Source organism: Anabrus simplex, chromosome 14, assembly GCF_040414725.1.
Source record: "Anabrus simplex isolate iqAnaSimp1 chromosome 14, ASM4041472v1, whole genome shotgun sequence".
Taxonomy (NCBI): Eukaryota; Metazoa; Arthropoda; class Insecta; order Orthoptera; family Tettigoniidae; genus Anabrus; species Anabrus simplex.
Window position 1 is genome coordinate 36,500,551 of NC_090278.1, and position 22,106 is coordinate 36,522,656.

Sequence of the window (22,106 nt, forward strand, 5' to 3'; positions counted from 1 at the left end):
CATTAAAAGGCCCCTTAGTACAGAATATGCAAACGATAGATCTCAATTTTCATCCTGATTCAACAGTAACGTAATGTAGTTTCAGACATGATCTGCAGCTGAAATATCCCTTACAGTACCGCCTAAAATTTCATAGCATAATTGCTAACAGTGCTATGCGTGATAGTGGTTGTGATTTAAGATGCTATCTTAGTCTTTTACTTTTATGAATCCGTGAAACCCCTCTTAAGTTGAACAGCTCCGCTTTCTTAAAAATGTGTCCAATGTGTAGTGGGGTATTCAATCTTACCAGCTGAGTAATACTGTATTTCAAAAGTACACTGACAGTGCAGGAAAGGAAAAACTCTGAGCTAGTGTGTACTGTACGAGGGGGTACCCAAAAAAAATGGATTTTTTTTAAAAGCTATGTGTTTTCAAATTTTTTACAAAACAACCTTATCCCCTTCAAAATACTCTCCATTACAACTAACACATTTGTCCCACCGATGCTTCCACTGTTCAAAACATTTTTTGTAGTCATCTTTAGAAATGGCTGACAACTCCTCCCTCCGGTTTTTTTCTTGACCTCTTCAATGCTGTCCAATCGGTGTCCATTCATGCCCCTTTTCATGCGTGGAAATAAGAAAAAGTCACATGGAACCATGCCATTTTTAGCCAAAAACTGTCTAAGAGAGATGGCTGCGTGTGCAGGTGCGTTGTCGTGGTGGACAAACCAGCCTCCTGTCTGCCACAAATCGGATCTTTTTTGACGAACACTGTTGCGCAATCTTCTTAAAACTTCCCGATAAAAGATTTGCACGCTATTCACTTAAATTTGCCATCATAGAAAAACAAACAAGAACAAAACAGTGCGCTAGCAAAAACAATCATGGCAGATGAACACAACAAGCCAAGTCGACAACACAGGCAACAGTTAACTGGCAATAAGTTGCGCAATACATGCCTAGCGACAGAAATGTGTACTACACAAGCTTCGCTCATGGCAATGTTATTCGAGATATTTTCGGGTACACCATCGTGTACACAAAATAAAAACAGTGGTTCTTTGAATTTATATACAGTACAGTATACTGAATTTCATGCCTACTAAAAGTTTTACAAAAAGCACAGTAATGTCTCATGTTTTACTTTACATATTGTACTGTTCAGTACACACCCTTTGCTGATTAGCGAAAAAATCAGTCACAAAACTGTTTTTTTTTCCCCCCAACTTTTGCACGTGCTCATTCTGATTTAACTGTCCTACGTAACCCAAATAGAGTTTCAATCATTTCTTGTTGATTATAAACAAACACATAACTTTCCAACCAATTAATACACTGCACAGTTTTCTGATGAGTGGGTGGTTCCTTGGGGACAGAAATAATTTTTCTTCTTCATCATCTTCTGAAGAAAATCATCCTTCTGAAGAAATCACTTTTTGTAACAATCCATCAATTGTTCCAGGAATATCATCCCAGACTTCCAACACATTATCGAAATCACTAAAAACACCAATGTCTCACAATTCACTGCAAAGGACTTGGCGGAGACATCTCAGTTCCTCAGTTCACACAGTTCACAATTGTTTCTTCAGATATGCCAATCCAAGCACCATGGATCCAGCAAACTGCGTTGAGGAACGTCACACTCTGTGTAAATTCGATTGCATCGATACACTTATCAGTCAAATTACAGGAAGATTCTCTGGCTTAACATCATTGTTTTTAAATGGTCTTGGACAACCATCATTTGCAATGACAATGTTAAAATTTCTTGCACTAAACCATTACAAAATACAAAGCAAATTAATTTTGATGATATTGGCTTTACGTCCCACTAACTACTCTTTTACAGTTTTCGGGGATGCTCAGATGCCGGAATTTTGTCCCGCAGGGGTTCTTTTACTTGCCAGTACATCTACCGACACGAGGCTGACCTCTTTTTTTTGCTATTTGCTTTACATCGGACCGACACAGATAGGTCTTATGGCAACAATAGGACAGGAAAGGCCTAGGAATGGGAAGGAAGTGGCCCTGGCCTTAATTAAGGTATAGCCCCAGCATTTGCCTGGTGTGAAAATGGGAAACCACAGAAAACCAACTTCAGGGCTGCCGACAGTGGGGTTCGAACCCACTATCTCCCGGATGCGAGCTCACAGCTGCGGGCTCCTAACCGCACAGCCAACTCGCCCGGTGCTGACGTATTTAAGCACTTTCAAATAGCACCGGACTGAGCCAGGATCGAACCTGCTAAGTTGGTGTCAGAAAGCCAGCGCCTCAACCATCTGAGCCACTCAAATAGTTTTGATCATGTCCAAACTGTCATTTAATAGCTGTCCAATGTCCAGAGTTGAGGGGTGTGCAATCTACAGAGGATTTGTAACATGTAAATGTATAGGAATTAACGATGCATTCAAGATATGTCTAATCAAAAGGAGTGTCAAGGATATAGGGCTGTCCAAAGTGAGGGGTTTCACTGTATTTACTATGATATTCTCTAACGTAAGGTGATGAATACCCAACTCCTTCAGGAAAATCCATGCAATACTTGGTTACACTACCTCTGCAACAGAACAACAAGCCTATTACAGACCATCTGTTAGGACAGATGTTAGGATTGTTAGTGCTCACTGAGGTCTGGATGTTCTTTGTTTCAGTCTTAACCTCGCTGGCTTGTTTAACATTCATCTCAAAGCAGACAGCACGCCAGAATATTCTGTTCCGAAAGAACAGTGTTCCGTATCACCAGCTCTCCAGAGAGACTAGTCTAGCAACACCCTGTTCCGAAAGAACGTGTTCCGTATCCCCTGCTCTCCAGAGAGATTGGTCTAGCAACACCCTGTTCCGAAAGAACGTGTTCCGTATCCCCTGCTCTCCAGAGAGACTGGTCTAGCAACACCCTGTTCCGAAAGAACGTGTTCCGTATCCCCAGCTCTCCAGAGAGACTGGTCTAGCAACACCCTGTTCCGAAAGAACGTGTTCCGTATCCCCTGCTCTCCAGAGAGACTGGTCTAGCAACACCCTGTTCCGAAAGAACGTGTTCCGTATCCCCTGCTCTCCAGAGAGACTGGTCTAGCAACACCCTGTTCCGAAAGAACGTGTTCCGTATCCTCTGCTCTCCAGAGAGACTGGTCTAGCAACACCCTGTTCCGAAAGAACGTGTTCCGTATCACCTGCACTCAGCTGGATTGGTCCGAGAGAGACTCCAATGGTCTTGATTGGTCTAGGTGTTTGAGAACCGTACACGTTCCGCTGATTGGCTGATTGCTCCCACTCGGGGCTAACGTGAGTGCTGGTTCTCTACACTGGTTTTGAAGTTCATTGAAACTAGTCATTGTCTGCAGCATTGGAGCATCAAGGGAACCCATGAAATATGAAACTATAAGGCCTAGAGGCAAGCACCTTCAGTCAGCTTTCTGATAGACAGCGAATCTGCGGTAAATATGCATGACACTGATTTTCAATCTTTGTTTATAAGAATTCTCCCTACCTGAATGTACATCATCAAAGTATTCTTTTACTGCGATTTATAGCTGTCTGTGTTGTGCTGTCTGTGCCATGAATTTGATTTCCCCTCTCAATTTATTTTATTTATTATGTCTATTTTAATGTTTACTGATTATTTTATGCATAACTATGCTATTTTGTCCCCTTGTGTAATGCCCTCGGGCAAAATGAAATTATCTTCCTAAACTATGGCCCTAGGGTAAAGGAGCTTTCCGCCCTAGGAGCGATCTGCCCTATGCTTCTCCCCTTGTTTCCCTCCCTTACCCCTGCGGATGCGCCGTGCTCTCTTCACGCCGTCTGCGCGGGTCGCCTTCCGCGATTGCCTCGCTTGCCGAGGTCGGGCGGACTCGCTGTGAGCAGCTGTTCACTTCGTGCCTGGCTCTCTTTCTATCTTGAGCACCGCACGGCTCCGTCGAACCCAGGACCGCTTGGGGTATGGGAGGTAAGCGTCTGACTCTTTATTGAAATTGTGGATGATGGGAGGACATTTCTTTTCTTCTAAGCCCCTTGATGGGCGCTAAAGATTGGTTTAAGGCATTTTAAAAGCCAAGTTGTTTAAAACCTAGCAAGTGTATATTAGCAAGTTCTCGGTGAACCATGCGTTCTGATTCCTGCAGATTAGAGCATGTTTTTGAAAGTTTGTACCTCCTTGGTAGGTGTAAGAAATGATGTGGGGCAGAGCTTTTGCTCTTTTAAGAAACATTTGAAACCATTGAATGGTCACTAGGGGTACCTTGCGCTCCCCCTTCTTGAGTCACTTGAAGTGGCGTATTGTTGTTGATATATGTGAACAGAGTTATTTATTGCTTTCGAGTCCACTGTATGTTATATGGTGAACAGGGCTGGTCCCCTGTGAATTGTACGACACGTGTCAATGTAAACCTCAGGGATGTTAGTTTTTGAAACATTTAACTTTTTTCCTATTCTCTTCGATGTTTGTTTTCCTTGCTTAATAAACTTTGTTATACTGTTTTCCTGCCGGTTTCACTGTTTTGCCCTCTGGGTTGGTTCCATCCTTACATAGTACAGATCCTACGTGGGCCGCACATTCTTATGGTTAACCAGAGTTAATTTACGGAACACTATCCATTGCAATTTGTTCATTAGAAATGTTAGGAATAGACTGTTATACATACCGATATATAAAAACATGGCAATATCAATATACCAAATTGTCTCTTAAGAATGAATACCGCGTAACTGACATTTTTGGTGAAAATGACCTTTTGGCACTCTTGGCATCCTTAATGAGTCCCTCATCTGTTTCAGCAGTGGAAATTTCTTAGTTATGCATTGTTTTCCAAAAATTGGACGTAAATCAATACAACGTAAGTACAGTGACTCATATATTTTTGAAATACCACGTAACTGCATTGTCTCGTTTGGCAGGCTTTTGTGAATTAAGAGGATTTCCCTCACATTTTTATAACTCCCGCCGATTCATGCGTAGTGAACTGAAAGTAGCCCAGTATTGTTGCAGACAGCCAACTCTGTGACTGTCAATCAGTAGCCCAGGTCTACAATAATCATACTCTGGTGGGAGGAGAAGTTCGTCTTGAGTTCCTTACAGTGCTTGTTTTAAAGTATTAGTACTTTTGTTAAAATAATTGTGGTAGTTATTATCCTGAAAAATCAGAATTAAAGCCACTGATATACATGGTTTCAGAAGGAAGAGAGGAAAAATACTGTTCTGCTCTCAGTCATGACACGTTTCAGTGACGAGGAAGTACTACTTGGGAACTCCGATAATGTTGAAGATAATACGTTCTCGGAACAAGAAATAATAGCACAAGTTGAATTATCGTTTGCAAATGCTTCAATTCCCAGAAGAAATGCAAAATCAAGTACCGGTAAATTTGTTTTCTGCATATTAAGTATTACATAACGTAGTTTCAAAAGAATGAATTTATTAGTAGGTCTGTTCTTTATGTAAATTAATCACTTTATGTTGTATTATAACGAAGGCTAAATATTTTTATTAACATTTCCATTCAGTAATAATCTCAATCTGGAACATATATTGACCTCTGCAATCTGTTGACCGAAGCCTGTACTACATTATCAGCGGTGTCATCAAAACAACCCCACTGCACTGGCTTCCAGTCCTTAGAAACATCCTTCCTCCCGATCTACGGCGCATGAACAATCTCATCCGAGAAGCAAGTAAAATACAGGCCAATAAATCACTTCCAAATCATCGAGACATCCAAAGAATAACTTCACTCCGACTAAAATCCAGGGCTCAAAAAATTAAAGATAACCACTGTAGACTGCGAATTTGGAATGAAGAATGGACTGCTAAGGCCCCCGACGAATGGAGATCGATCTTTGACCCTAGGCACACCCCCGCCCGGGTTTCATCTCCCGCGGAGTGTATGGGTCCCACTAAACAGAGTGCGCACCTGGCATGGAAGAAGCGGCTCTGCGATGCATTCTTGGGCCCTGTGACTGTGGTGAAGAACTCCACCCAATGCAACACATCACCTCCAGATGCCTTCCGCGGAACTATCGACGACCTCCTGACAGCTTCAACAACGGCTATTCAATGGCTGCGACAACTGGACATCCTGGTTTAATTTTCATTTCTCATTGGTTAATTTATGTATTTACTTATATTTTACATCATTTTTGTACTTTACTCTCGCTATTTGAATTATGTCGCACCGACACAGATAGGTCTCATGGCGACGATGGGATAGGAAAGGCCTAGGAGTTGGAAGGAAGCGGCCGTGGCCTTAATTAAGGTACAGCCCCAGCATTTGCCTGGTGTGAAAATGGGAAACCACGGAAAACCATCTTCAGAGCTGCCGACAGTGGGATTCGAACCCACGATCTCCCGGATGCACTCATTGTTTTCTTTCTTCATTTTTCACCATTCCCTTCCTTTAAAATATCTCGCATTAATTCTACTTTTTCAACATCAGGTTCAATTGGTTCCAACTTGGATTGGGAATTTTCCTCACACCACAGCAAGAATCCATTATATTTTATGGTTTTATCTACATTTGATTTCTGTATCAGAAATAATGGACCTCAAGCAAAACAGACACTCTCTGCACCAATGTTCAACATTCAATTCTCCACCTGAAGATGCACTCGAAATTTATAACTCAATAGAAGTATCTGGACTTTGCATTCAACTGGCATTTTACACTTTTAAAGTGCAATTTTAGAGTATTCACTAACAAGGGCATATTTTAATCATCATTGTAAAAATTGTGGGATACTATTCTTACAGTCTAATTGTAATTGATGCAAAACCTGAACATTTTATTTGTCATTGATCAGTACATCATTATTTTATCTATAACATTTCATCACTCCACCATTTCATATGTACATTATCGCATCACATACACAGTTCATTATTTTTATTTTATTTTAAATTATTTCCACAATCTAATTTTGTCTTAGGACTTCGGCAATCTTAGTTAGGCTGATGATGAGCCACATAGGGTCGAAACTAGTCCCTTGATAACATATTGTGTTTATAGACATTGCAATTATTGTACAGTATTGAGTAGGTGGAATAAACTTTGTAAATTATACGTAATCTTAATTCAATACGGAACCAATAATGAAATTTATAACCTTGAAAGGGACAGGAAAGATCTAGGAGTGGGAAGGAAGCGGCCATGGCCTTAATTAAGGTACAGCCCCAGCATTTGCCTGCTGTAAAAATGGTTTTGTATTTTTTGTATTATCGGCACACTTTATTTTGGTGCATTTGTGTACAGGGGTAAGAAGTAAGGAGGGAGCTGTCCCGGTTCCGATAGTGCTGCCAGCTGCATGAAAATGAAATCTGAATTGAATAGAGAATATGATCGATATGAAGTTTCTAAACCGTTATTATCTTAAACCAACAACTATGTCACATACACATTATATAAGATTATATAACATTTCTCGATGCGAATCTTGTTCCTAGCATGAATTCTATAGTTTGGCTTTGCTGTGTAAACAACAACAGTACTAGTACGTAAAGTGTACGCCAGATGTCACACAACGATGCTTAAGCGATTCATAGTTCGTGTTTCAAAGGTTGCCAGTACGAATCTCGAAGATTGCCGAGGTAGATCAATTCAGCACTAGGGTGTAAATGCATCAAGATAAAGTGTGCCAATAATACTTTTTCTTTCTATTTTTCTGTATTGTACATATCTCTCTCGGCTTCTACTTCATGTTTTACCTTGAGGTTTTATATTTATTCTATGCTGTAAATTAGTTGTTGCTTTCACATGTTACTCAATTTGTGCGCAGCTTAACTTGTACCATAAGATAAATAAATAAATAAATAAATAAATAAATAAATAAATAAATAAATAAATAAATAAATAAATAAATAAATAAATAAATAAATAAATAAATAAATAAATAAATAAATAAATAAATAGACAGACAGATAAATAAATAAATAAATAAATAAATAAATAAATAAATAAATAAATAAATAAATAAATAAATAAATAAATAAATAAATAACTACATGGGAACTGCAAGTTCGGTGACAGTGGATCATTCTAAAGATTTGTTAATCATTTCTAAATATGGTGTTAATTTTTATTAATGGAATGCAAAATTTAAAAAGTAATCCCCAGAAAAACAACCCTATGATACTTTCACCTTTCAGCTTTTATGCCAATATACAGTCTATTGGATAGTTATATGAACTTTTGTTAGGTACTGTATATATTATTTTAAAGCAAACTGTTGGTGATTGGCAATACAACAGACATAACGTGGAAAAGTCTGAATATGACCAGTGAAGCACAGTTTAGTTAACAGAGGCAGAAGGGAAGTCCAATAAAGATTAAAGGAAGGAGTGTACGGTAGTTACAGAGGTGTAAAAACAGATATGGTGTACCACAACTTGAAATGTGAGGGGAGTATCTTTCCAGTGATTCTGAAGGTGGAAGGTAGTTCTGTAAAATGGTTGAACACCTTACAAAAAGTGAAAATCTCAGTGCTGAACAATCATACAATTGCAATAAATTAGAGTTAATTTTTTTTCCCTCCCTTGAAATTATACTTATCACTACTGGGCATAAAGAACTATTGTCCTAAGTGACTTCAATCTAGATCTACTAGAAAGTAATACAGTAATAAAAAATTATTTTGAAACAGATATGAGCTGTGGTTATAACCTCTGTAGCAAAATGTATCCCACTAGAATTACAGCAAATAGGCTACTTCCTCACTTCTTGACAGGGCCGCATGCCAAAACCTAAAATTGTATAAAAAGGCCTGCTGCTCCACCTCCGTGCATGGATTGAATATTTACGCTCACAAAATATCGAACACGCACTCATCCTTCCTTCTTACCAGCTGACCGCGTTAGTATTTCATCTCTGCTAGAATCAATTACCGTCCGGAGACACAAATCCTTGCTACTTAAGCACTGTAATTATTGTAAAGGTTATTGTTGACGAAAATTTCAATCTGGCAGCTTGCGAGTACGGGCAAAGGGGGAAGAAGGGAAGAGGTCTAAGAAGTGAGCAAGAGGGGACAGGGGAAGCATGGTGGAATGCACATGCTATATTATATCTTTGCATCAGGAAGAGAACTTCCAATTCACCTCTGATTATTCAACCATTCATACGTTACAACTGTAATGTTCTTGTAAAATGGATAGAAAATATCCTAATGGTGCCAAAAAATGTAAATCAAAAGAACATTTGAAATAAATTGTAAAGTTGCCAAAAATATCAACATATTTGACAAGAAGTCTACAAGTGCATCAACGACTGATGAGACTGTTACTGGTGAATTGAAATCTTCTACAGGTAAGCAAATAGTGTAATATCTAAGTCTGCTGTTTTAAGAGAGATTAGGTCTTTACGGAATTGGAAAGCATGAGCATTAGGAAGATGGTTTTAGGAACAATGAAAGGAAACGCTAATGTGTATTTTAAACTTCAGTCACATTGTATGGAATACTCGGAGTCATAAATAATAAATTGCCGATCTCGTTGGTGTAGTGGTAGCAATAATGACTGCCACCCTCCGAAGACCCAGGTACCATCCCCAGCGCTGCCTTGGGGGGGAGGTGTTATCAGTGATCACAATTTCCTGTACGGCCAGTTACCCGTTGGTAATAGAACCAGACAGACATTTAAGAGAAGGAAAATACGGGTACTATCCACAAATTATAACATACTGATTCAGCATTTTTAATAATAATGCTGTTGGCTCTACATCCCACTAGCTATTTTTACAGTTTTCTGAGACTAGAGCTATATTGAATTTCCTTTCTACTGCAATAATATATTTCTTCAACTCATGTTTTAATTAGGACATTACTTTGCATATATGCTCAATTCTACATCTGTTCAAGATTATAAATGATTTAAAGTGTAAAGTGTATCTACACTTCGCAGTGATACGAAGAATATCAAAAGACTTCTTTTCTACTACAACAACATTATGCATATATGCCCAATTCCATACCTCATCAAGATTGTGAATTTTGACTTGTATCCAAGTTCTTGAATACTACGAAGAATACTAAAAGATTTCTTCTTCTCATATATTCCCACAGCTAAGTGAACCAAAGTGTTTTAAGGAAATTCTAAAAAAAAAATGTTCATAGTGTCAAACTTCTATGTTTTAAGACCATCTTTAAAACCACTGTGTTTCAAATACGTTGTTCTACACACGATATGGCTGAAGATGACCTATAATAGGTCGAAACTAGTCCCATTAAAAGTTTATTTAATAAACACTATTTAATTTGTATTGAAAAGGTGGATTTAACTCACTTATTATTTTAAATTTCTGTTTTCAGAGATGCCAAGGTGCCAGAATTTTGTCCCACAGGAGTTCTTTTGTGTGTCAGTAAATCTACCGACACAAGGCTGATGTATTTGACAACCTTCAAATACCAATGGACTGAGCCAGGATCAAACCTGCCAAGTTGGGGTCAGAAGGTCAGCGCCTCAACCGTCTGAGCCACTCAGCCCTGGTCAGAATTTTTAAAACCACCCTTTCTCTACTACTGCAACTAATGCTGACTTATTTTACAATGACCTAGAATCATACATTAAACAAAGGAAATTCATGATGAGTGTCAGTAACCCTGGATCACACCAGAATATTCAAGTTATGTCACAGATCAGTAATGTTCTCTTTATCAGTATGTAATTAAAAAAGTACAAGCAATTTTGCAACAAAATCACAGCATTATGGAGAAAACTGAAGAAAGATTTCTATTCACATTTATTTCTAGAATCTAGTAACAGATTAAAAACCACATGGAGACACATAAGTTTCCTAATACAATGAGTGGCCAAAAGTCACGGGGGTGTCCCATTACAAAATATGCCGTGTATGACCCCTGAGAGTTGCGGCTAGCTGCGGCGTAGCTGAGCAGTCTGTCACAGACACCAGTGTCGTAAAGATGGCAACACGTCACAAGATAACAGATTTTTAATGTGGGATGATCATCGGCACACGGTGTACGGTTCATAGCATTGCAGAGAACACGTGAATTCGGATTTCTGAGGTCAATAGTGTCACGGATGGATCTTCAACATCACAGAGAGTATGTTACCACTTGCGTAAACCACCGCACATGAAGATCACAGGTTTTTAACAAACGGACATCACATCGCCTCCGCAGAACCATACTGGGTGCTGCTTGACAAGCTACTGTGAGTCAGATCACCGCCCGGTTGAATGTTGGGAGTCAGGAACCCATTTCTACCAGGACTGTAAGGAGGCAACTCCATCACATAGGCTTCACCAGCCGAAGGCAAACTGTGTCCCTTTGCTGACACCTCGACACAGAGCTCAACAACGTGCATGCACCCGCAAACATCGGCAATGGACCAAGGAACAGTGGCGGCGGGTGGTATGGTCCAAATAATCCTGGTTCCAGTTGTATTGAGCTGACGGGCATGTGAGAGTGTGTCATATGCCCCATGAAGCTATGGATCCTGCGAGTCAACAAGGTTGTGTCCAGGAGGGAGGTGGCTCAATTCTGATCTGGGCGGCATCCTCATTGTCGCAATTAGGCCCCATTGTCCGGCTACAGGGAGTACTGACAGGTGCATGTTATGCGGACATTCTTTCAGACCATCTGCATCCCTTTCTAGCCGTAGAGAATCCTGACAAAGATGTCATGTTTCAACAGGAAAATGCGCCATGTCACCACTTTGTGGTGGCACACAGGTGATAGAAGGAGCTCTTCAGTGAAGTTATGACCATAGATTGGATATCGAGATCCCCCATTCTTAATCCAATTGAGCATTTATGGGATGCTGTCAATGCTGGTGTACGCTCCATGAACTACACAAGACCAATATTGTGAGTAGCAGTGCAAGATGTGAGAGTCCAGATCCCTCCAGAATGATTCCAACACCTTGTAGAGTCGATTCCTCACTGTACTGCTGCTGTTTTGAGGGCTCATGGAGGAGCAACTCGTTATTAACATCACGTTCAGTGTCTTCCCATGATTCAGTGTAAATAACTAGTTTCATCAGAAATTCAATCAAAATATAACTCTCAAATCAGAAACTGGCATGCTTTCATCACTTGTTACAAGATATTAGGCTCTCTTTTGTTTGTTTTTTCATTTGCGCTTTCATTATGTTTTATAGCATTTTTTCAACTCATATTATGTAAATTTTTCCAACCCCCCTAATTTTTTCACTGAAGATGGCTCAAACGAGCCGAAACATGTCTGAACTTGTTTACTCCGTCTAATGACGGAATACATGATGTATTGAATAGGAGGATACTTTCATTTTTCGCCATTGTAAAGTTTCATCACTTGAGCAATAACTATTTCTAAATAGTTCACAAGTGTGGGTGATAAGTTAGATAAAGATCTTTCATCAGCAAACCTTATTGCTGACTCAGCACTGGATGAAATTACCATCAGTACTGAGAATATCTTCCTGTTTGATTTATATAAATAATATCAGTTTTTTCCACTGAATGGTGTCATAAGTTTATTCGTTGAAGACACAAACATTTTCTGTATAAGTAATTCTGCTTCTATAGTGCTATTAAAACAATGTGCGTGTTCTGACAGTTCGCAGCACGTGGCGCCGAACAAAGGAGTGGGAGCGCTGTGTTGCCACATGATCCAGCAGGAGTTACTACATCACAGTCAACATCTCTCGTTCTGTGCTAGGCTCTGCGGAAAATAATATCCATTAACGGCGATCATGAAAGAGTTAGAAAAACGTTCAATATCGTTGCTATTATTCCAAGGTGGCTCAGCAGTAATTTTATTAGCTCAAATATCGTAAGACAAACTCCTCATTCCCCTTCTTCATAAGCTTTAATCAGTTGGGTTTTGCCCGGTGTTGATAACCTCTCATGTGATGGTCCAGATACATCCACTCCTTCTCTTTCCCCTTCACCTTCTTCCCAAGGCCCCTTTTCTTTCTTTTCTTTTGCTTTCCCTATTCTAATTACTGTAGCTTCAGAAATTTTAAAGCTGCTGCTGTTCTTTCTACAACTTTGTTAACGTCTATCAGTGGGCTTCCATTTTTCCCTTCAGCCTCAAAATATTCCCGTAAGGCACATACCATATCGCGAGCTTGACCACAAATAGCGTAAGGCACATACCATATCGCGAGCTTGACCACAAATAGCGTAAGGCACATACCATATCGCGAGCTTGACCACAAATAGCGAAGCCATGCCTCACCATTATGCTTGCCTTTTTTCTAGGTGAATGAATTCCGGGTCGCCCTCGTTGTCGTTTAGCAGCGCTCTGAACGGGTTGCAACATTTTGAGTTCAGTAAATGAGACGATGTTAAAAATACACTATACTACACAATACTATAATTTACACTACACTAGAATGCCAGCCTCGATAACGATACACTTATTAACACTAACACAATAATACTATAATATTTAGTTGATTTGAAAAACACACTATACAGACAATGATATCACTCAAAGTAGACATTGTTAGCCCAGCCACATGTGCTACGGTATACTATATTGGCAATGTGAAACTCAGACCGACCGCCTCTCGAAGCTTTAAGACAGCGGGGGTAGGAAATGGGAGAGTGCATGCCGAGCTGGGATTGGCTGAAACGGGAGGCGTGTACTGGTTGCCATAGTAACTGCCACCTCCTACTACCACGCTGAGAGCTGTCAGAACACGCACATTGTTTTAATAGCACTATAGTCTTACTCACCTGTTGGCAGCCCTGAAGACGGTTTTCCGTGGTTTCCCATTTTCACACCAGGCAAATGCTGGGACTATATCTTAATTAAGGTCATGGCTGCTTCCTTCCCACTCCTAGAGCTTTTCCTATCCCATTGTCACCATAAGACATATCTGTGTTGGAAATTGTAAAAATCTTACTAATAATAATGTTATTTGCTTTACGTCCCACTAACTACTTTTACGGTTTTCGGAAACGCTGAGGTGCCAGAATTTAGTCTCACAGGAGTTCTTTTACATGCCAGCAAATCTATCGACATGAGGCTGACTTATTTGAGCACCTTCAAATAGCACCGGACTGAGCCAGGATCGAACCTGCCAAGTTGGAGTCAGAAGGCCAGCGCTTCAACCCTCTGAGCCACTTAGCCCGGCAAAAGTCTTACTCAACCCATGCAAGAGGACATTGAAACTCTGCAAAGGCAGTATATTTAAACGAACAGACCGTACATTTTACTAAAACGAACTACATAATCATAACAAAACCTGGGAATAGGGATACCTCACATTCTGCACTCTCCATTCAGCATATACTATTACAAAGAATTTATGCTGCTAAGTCCTTAGTATAATAATTGACTTGACAAATAAATAAATAAAAATAAAACATAAAAAAAGAATCTCACCTTTTCTTTGTGTATTTAGGAGGATATATCCCTACATTCCACATGCATTAATGCAGTATATTTTGCAACAGTCGCTACCTATTTGCAGTATTTACAGGTTGTTTGGTCATTCTGCAAAATATCAGGCAGTTAAAAATACTTCAAAACAAAACTGTCAGAGCACTATATGATTTTGATATGATATGTACTTAACTTCTCACATTCTGCCCCTTAAATATCAGGCTCAATACTGTGCTGCCACCCTTGTCTACCACATAACCAACAACCTAATGCACTCAGTTACTACTGTACATCAAAATAAGCAAGTTCTTCAGTGTTGTAGAAGATCTAGCTCAGAAGTCCATATTACAAGCATGATGTCAACCAGATATTGTATATCTGGTGCACTATAACAATCAATCAATCTTCTTTTTACAATAGTTGACCACCAAGTTTCAAGGCCCTATCCAACTACTGTTCATTTCAATCTCATCTGAAAAAGTATGTGTGGTCATTATTCTGTAGTAATAGCTACTAATATGCCTATGAATTTAGTATAAAAGATAAACATTTCATTGTACATCGCTGTAGATAAAAATATAATTTTTACACGCCTTTGCTGGCGGGACCTAGTGTTCTTGGTGAACTATGTCTTCCGGTATAGGCTAATCTGTCTCTGTCTTATCCTTGGCTTTGACTATATGAAATTGACTGAGCTATGAGCGATGCTAGTAATGCCATTTCTTACGCAGCCAGTTCACATGGAATTGCCCAAGTACACTCGTTGGAACCACAGGCGCCGACTTTTGGTCTTGAGCATGGAGGCAAGGATGAAGATATCAAACATTTTTACGGGAGCAAAAACACGATTGCGTCCCCATACCAAGTGCTCCCATGGAGTCGGTACCTATGGTTGGAACATGTCTATATTGATGTCCTGAATTTCATCCTGAACCTTATGGCAACCTTAGATTTCCAAGCTGTCAGTGGAGAGACGGCGTGGAATGACATTAGCAGACAAATAAGTTTGAGTGGTGTCTTTAAAAGTAGGAAAGATCACAATATTAAGTGAAAGTTTGAATTCAAGTGGACAAATGGGGGCAAATATTTGTTTATAGGAAGGGGAGTTAAGGATTGGAATAACTTAACAAGGGAGATGTTCAATAAATTTCTAATTTCTTTGCAATCATTTAAGAAAGGCCCTAAATGCAGATCAGTAGTGATTGATTGATTGATTGATTGACAGTCCCTTCTACGAATGGTGTGAAAATGTTGTTCATACGGTCAGTTGATGCACGCATTTCAGTGGGCTTGGCAGACTGTTATGTAATAGCAACTTCTGGCTCAGTGAGAAAAGTAACAGGAAACTATTTACTCATCATTTCTCTAGTATGCCTCTTCAGTGATTCCTAGGCCATCTATGACAACTGATGGCAGAGCTGTTAAGGATCCAACCAGCCTTAGGGCTGAGGACTGAACATACATACCGGTACACATACATACTCTGCAACAATAGTTGTTATTGTCTGCTGAAACAGAATTGTATAGAACCCCTGGCTCTCAAGTGCATTCTCTATGGAATAAATTTAAGAAATTAAAAAATAAGTCAAAAATTCTTAACTAACCAACAGTCTAAAAGGTCCTAACACAGGAGCAGACTTGTTGATGTAATATGTCTCTATGACAGTGATGTCACAAATGCACAGTACTTATTAGACACACTGAACTCTTAACACAGGTCAATGAAATTCACCAAGGAACCACAAACAACTGAGAGGATCAACTTTTTAGACATTACAATCAGTAGAAATGGAGATTACTAGTCATACAAAATATATACGAAACCCACTTAAACTTCACACATAAAAGACAATCATATCACTCAAACAAGCACAAATTAACAGGTTTTAACAATGGAGTAATAACAAGAAAACAAATAACACATTAAAAAAACAATAAAACACAAACTCATACACCCTAAAACAATAAATGAATAGTTCTCAATAGCATTCAGAACAAAAAACACATTAGTACATGCAATTTAAATAAAAAATCAAGATCAGGAGTATATGAAAAAAAACAAAAATCAAACTAATGCCACATGTTGCCTGAACAAATCGTAATTTCCACATGAGGTACAAAGAGCACAAAAACGCATTTAGAGACAACTGCCATTAATCCAGCCTTCTGAAAAAATGTATATGACAACTCCTACCATTTCACAGATATCAACACAGATCTTAAAATATTACACATCAAACATAATAGCAAATCGATAAATACTAAGGAAACAATAGAAATACAACTGTGACAAAATCTAACCAAAACAACCTCAACAATGATACACACCCGACAAATTCACTGAAATGAAATGGCGTACGGCTTTTAGTGCCGGGAGTGTCCGAGGACAGGTGCAGGTCTTTTGATTTGAGCCCGTACGTGACCTGCGCGTCGTGATGAGGATGAAATGATGATGAAAACAACACACACACCCAGCCCCCGTGCCAGCGAAATTAACCAATGATGGTTAAAATTCCCCTGTGACCAAAGGCCAGCACGCTAACCATTTAGCCATGGAGCAGGACCCTGCTATTCACTGTACTAATTTAACACTCCAGTGGTCGCGTGGATCACAACATGATCCAGCCGTTTAGTTTTTTTCGCTCCTGTTTTTTGGTATGACTGTTGACCTTGAGCATCTGTGTACCTTCCTCGCGCCCCATCCCCTCTCTGATAATGCAGTAGTCTTCTAACCTTGACTGATGGTTGTTGCGTTATAAAGCAATTTATTCTCGTGAATCATGACTGTGATCCATGCGACCACTAGTGTGACTTCTTTTGACTTTGTTTGTTTTCTTATTACAATGTTTAATCTCAGTTCATGTGCATATATCTACTCCATTTTATGAGTTTATATTCATTATTATGAGAATATAAATCGATGGCTGAATGAACCAGACACTGAGGTACCTCAAAAACATTATGGAGGGAGTAATTGAGACAAATTACAATGTCTGGTAATCTTTCACGTATTTCTTATAAATGCATGAATAATTATACTATACTGTACAGAAAATAAAGTTCTTTTCACAATGCATAATCATATTAGTTGAATAAATAGCAAAGAATAGCCTTATATCGCAAAGAAAGTATGGATCACAATTGTGATACCAATATAAATGGTCCGTTATTGGACATTATAAATTTTCCAGCTAATTCATTCCTGGTTGCCAGCGTTTCGCCCCCGTGTGCTAGGCTGGGCTCATCAGTTGGTACCTAGCACACCTACCAAGACGCTGGCTAGTGCATACCATGGAGGCCAATGTGTAGGCTAATTGTAGCCACCAGCAGTGCCAATGCACTACGAGAGACTTTGTCTCATTATCAAAAATTGATGCCTGCTTGGCCATCAGATGATATAGCCTAGATGTTGATTCCCATAGGGAATCTGAAATATTTGTTCCAAATGAGTAAATTTATAATACCAATATAAATGGTCCGTTATTGGACCACCGGAGTGTTAAGTCAACATACCGACAAAGCACAAATTCACACACCCCTTTTAAACTTTAGATGTCATTAATTCACTATTATTTATTGCATGGCTTTTAGTTACAGACTATAAATAACAAATTATGTACATCAGCCTATGACTGAACATTATAATTAAGCCAACAGTGTACAGATATCAGCTGAACTACATCAGGGGACAATAAAAATATTGAAACAAAAAGGCCTCCAGCTCAAAACTGTTTTAACGATCACCACCATTTTCAACTGCCATCATGTTTTTTAACTAAAAAGATTTTAACAAGTACTTCACATTGTGTGTCTTATGTTTTTTATTTAATAGGCCTACATACTGTATGTCTTACTGAGGATGACCCTATGCTGGGTCGAAACATGTCTATGTAAAGTTTCATCTTAATTGGATGTAAATATTGTAGTAATGACAAGGAGGATAATCAACATAATCTGTACAATTTATAAAGTGGCTTTTAGTGTCGAGAGTGTCTGAGGACATGTTCAGCTCGCCTGCTACAAGGCTTTCTATTTGACGCCCATGGGCAATCTGCATGTCTGAATGTGCGATGATGATGATGATGATGATGATGATGATGATGAGCTGGTGAGAAGGTGAATCTACGGTGTTAGCATGTAGCCAACTCCTGTCATATAACACCAAGGGGTTTGCTCAAAGCTATACGCCCCCATCCGATGGAAAAATCACCACCACCATCATCATCATCATCATCATCATCATATGCCTTCAGTCCATATGAACACCACAAACGTGGAATTCACGACCATACTATCCACTCCTCCCCCACTAACTGGACTCGGATATTGTCGCGCTGTGCTATGGTGGTTGAGAGGAGAGTTAGTAATTAACTGCCCTCTTACTACAAGACATAAATGTCATACCTAAGTCTGTATTATATAAGTAATAATAATAACAACGTAAACGTTTCCACCTTTTCAATACTACAATATATTAACAAAATTACAAATTACACGGTACTAGTTTCAACCCATCTAGGGGTCATCATCAGCCGTATTGGAGCAAAGATCATTTGTGGCGAAATCCTAAGAAAATGTTATTTTAAAGAATAACAAGTGAAATGAGATGTTATGGTAATAGTTAATAATACAAGGAATATACATACTAAGAGGTTTTTAACAAAGAATAAAGTATAAATGGGGTGTTGTAAAAATTATAATCATGGAAATCAGTAAGTTCTTGTATTGAAATGAAATATGGCTTAGGAAGAGGGCTTAAGGTGGGGCTGAAGGGTGCGGGAGAAAGTGTAACTGTCTTGGAAAAGTACCTTTGATTAAATTTAGGATTGAGTTTAGGTTGGCTGCATTATTGTTTCTGAGGAAAGTGATAAATAGATCGAAGAGTATGTTGGGTTTCTCTGAGATTTCATTGAGATTGTGACTGGAAAATTACTACATACACCTAGACCAATACTTTAATGCCCGTGGCATTCACCAATACTTTAATGCCCGTGGCATTAAAGTATTGGTCTAGGTGTATGTAGTAATTTTCCAGTCACAATCTCAATGAAATCTCAGAGAAACCCAACATACTCTTCGATCTATTTATCACTTTCCTCAGAAACAATAATGCAGCCAACCTAAACTCAATCCTAAATTTAATCAAAGGTACTTTTCCAAGACAGTTACACTTTCTCCCGCACCCTTCAGCCCCACCTTAAGCCCTCTTCCTAAGCCATATTTCATTTCAATACAAGAACTTACTGATTTCCATGATTATAATTTTTACAACACCCCATTTATACTTTATTCTTTGTTAAAAACCTCTTAGTATGTATATTCCTTGTATTATTAACTATTACCATAACATCTCATTTCACTTGTTATTCTTTAAAATAACATTTTCTTAGGATTTCGCCACAAATGATCTTTGCTCCAATACGGCTGATGATGACCCCTAGATGGGTTGAAACTAGTACCGTGTAATTTGTAATTTTGTTAATATATTGTAGTATTGAAAAGGTGGAAACGTTTACGTTGTTATTATTATTACTTATATATTATTCTCAGTTCAATACGGACCAAAAACATGAAATTCATAACCATCAATAAGTCTGTATTGTCACCTTAACAGCGTTATGGTATCTTCAGGTAAAATTCCATGTTTACAATACACTTTGTTTTTATTCTTTTCAAAATAACATTATTTTAGTAAAATGGAATGTTTCATCCCATTAGGACATCTTCAACCATAACAGTAGGACAATACAAAACAAGGATACATTAAAATTCACACATTAAAAAGCACTGTGTAGTTCTTGATGTACTCTGTCCATTGTCCATTAAAAATATAACTGTTGTCAACTTGAATGCAATTAGTGTTAAGAGTACCATATGTATAGCCTAACCAGATGCAGAAGTCCTTTATAAAATTTGTTTGGAAAAATTCTGGCCTACAAGTAATCTGGTAAGGTTTGTTTGTAGAATTGCTAAAATGAGGTATAGTTAAAAACTTGAGTGATTAGACTTTCAGAGAGGAGTTCAAGTTCCTTGACCAGTGGGCTGATTTGATTCTACAGCTTGGAGTAGGAGGAATGTTTAAGAAGTGTGCGCCGGACTTGTGTTACTGCGAGCAGCCTGTATGCTACATAGACCTACTCTTTAAGCTGGTGTCCAAATAATTTCTAACTTTTATCAAGGAGAGCAATTAATAGACAAAACATAAGATTCAGTTCCACACACACCATACACAGACATCAGCAGCTAACTCTTACAGCAGGTTAGGCTACACTAAATTCAGCTTTCAGAATTCAATTCCAATGCAGCCATGATTGTAGAACCCTTCGGGGGGGGGGGGGGGAAATGTGCTCTTCAATACATGAACACATGTCGACTTGAAATGAGCTTACCAAAAGCACCAGCAAAAGCTGAATCAAAGAAAAGTGCTAACTGTTTTGTATTCATAGCAATCCAATCCATTACTATACAGTGAGAAAGAATGAGGTGAAAGATCCCAATAATGATGATTTGTTATTGCTTTATGATAATCAACATAAAAGACCAAAGAAGGTATTTACAATGGAATACATGACATGAATAAAAACTACGAGCCAAGTTTCTGCTCTGGTTAACACCTAGTGTTAGGAGAACGTAAGTTTCTTTTTACATAATGATTAAACAGAAATAAATATGCCTACCTGGCATTAACTGAACACTTGGGAAAAGTGTAGCATATCTCTTTTTCAATTCTTTGTAAAATTTCTCAGGAGTTATTGGTAATTCCAGAGTCTCGACAATGTACTGAGATGCAGCATCTCCCAGCCATCCCATAGTATGAACTTTCATGTCCCAGGTATATTCTTTATTAAACAAGCCACATACTTCCTTTGTTGCTTTGTAATACAGTTGCTCGGAGTCTGAAAATATACTAGGGGTTCATTTGTGTAATTGAAGGCTGTTTGATTAAAAGAGCAATTATTGTAACAAGCGAGAATTCTATTATTAATCACATCATATAATTCACCAATCAAAAGGCCATCCATATCAAATACAACGTGTGAAACAGGCTTATAAACTGCCATGTTTTTAAAAGTACATAACCCGACTAAACAACTAATAAAATTTGAAGGTGTCATATCATGATCACATATCACGTCACCACGTCCACCACGTGGTTCAAAGAGGTTATGTTGTGAGCAAGGAAAAGATAAGTTTTGAATTCAAGCAAAGAGTATGTAATAGAATTCAAAGAGACATTATTCGAGAACAGTCAGTCGGCTACAAGTTCTGTCTAGGGAGGTCAAGTCACGAATGCTACTTATAGAGCCGCCATATTGGGTCTTTAAGCGAGCGTAACCAAAGGCAAGTGTATTCGAATTTAGGGATTTCGGTACTGTACATTGAAATAAAAACAAAATACCAACCAATTTTGATAAAGAATATAATTGGGCATCTCCTGGCCATGTACATATAACTGTATAACACTTAAATGATATGAATACATTCACAGCTACTTGAATAGGAAGATAATTAACAGAGCCTGAAATTCTATTTTTTTTTTTCTTTTTTGAGAAACAAGAATCAACAGAAAAGCTCATGTTCTTCTCTTTTACTTCCTTACAACTTGGTCTTACTGTGTTTCTTATTAATATCATCTGTCAAATACGTAATCTTATTGACAGAAACATAGACATTATATTATGATTACCGGTACATGAAATACTGAACTTGAAGTACAGTATTTAAAGTACTAAACGACGGTTGTAATACATTACCTTCAGCGTTTTCTTTATTAAGAGAGTAATTTCCGATACTACGTTTCTAAAA

General features: G+C 38.5%; 1 protein-coding gene across 1 annotated transcript in view; it reads right to left on the minus strand.

Moving 5' to 3' along the window:
- LOC136885278 (pseudouridine-5'-phosphatase) overlaps window positions 1-21,361 on the minus strand; it is a 34,093-nt gene extending 12,732 nt beyond the window's left edge. The window contains exons 1-2 of the mRNA XM_067157780.2: window positions 21,304-21,361; window positions 20,978-21,196 (exon numbers count right to left, since the gene is read on the minus strand). Of these exons, the coding sequence (XP_067013881.1) occupies window positions 20,978-21,196; window positions 21,304-21,361 (277 nt within the window). The remainder of the gene's footprint in view (window positions 1-20,977; window positions 21,197-21,303) is intronic.
- Between the last annotated feature and the right edge of the window lie 745 nt (window positions 21,362-22,106).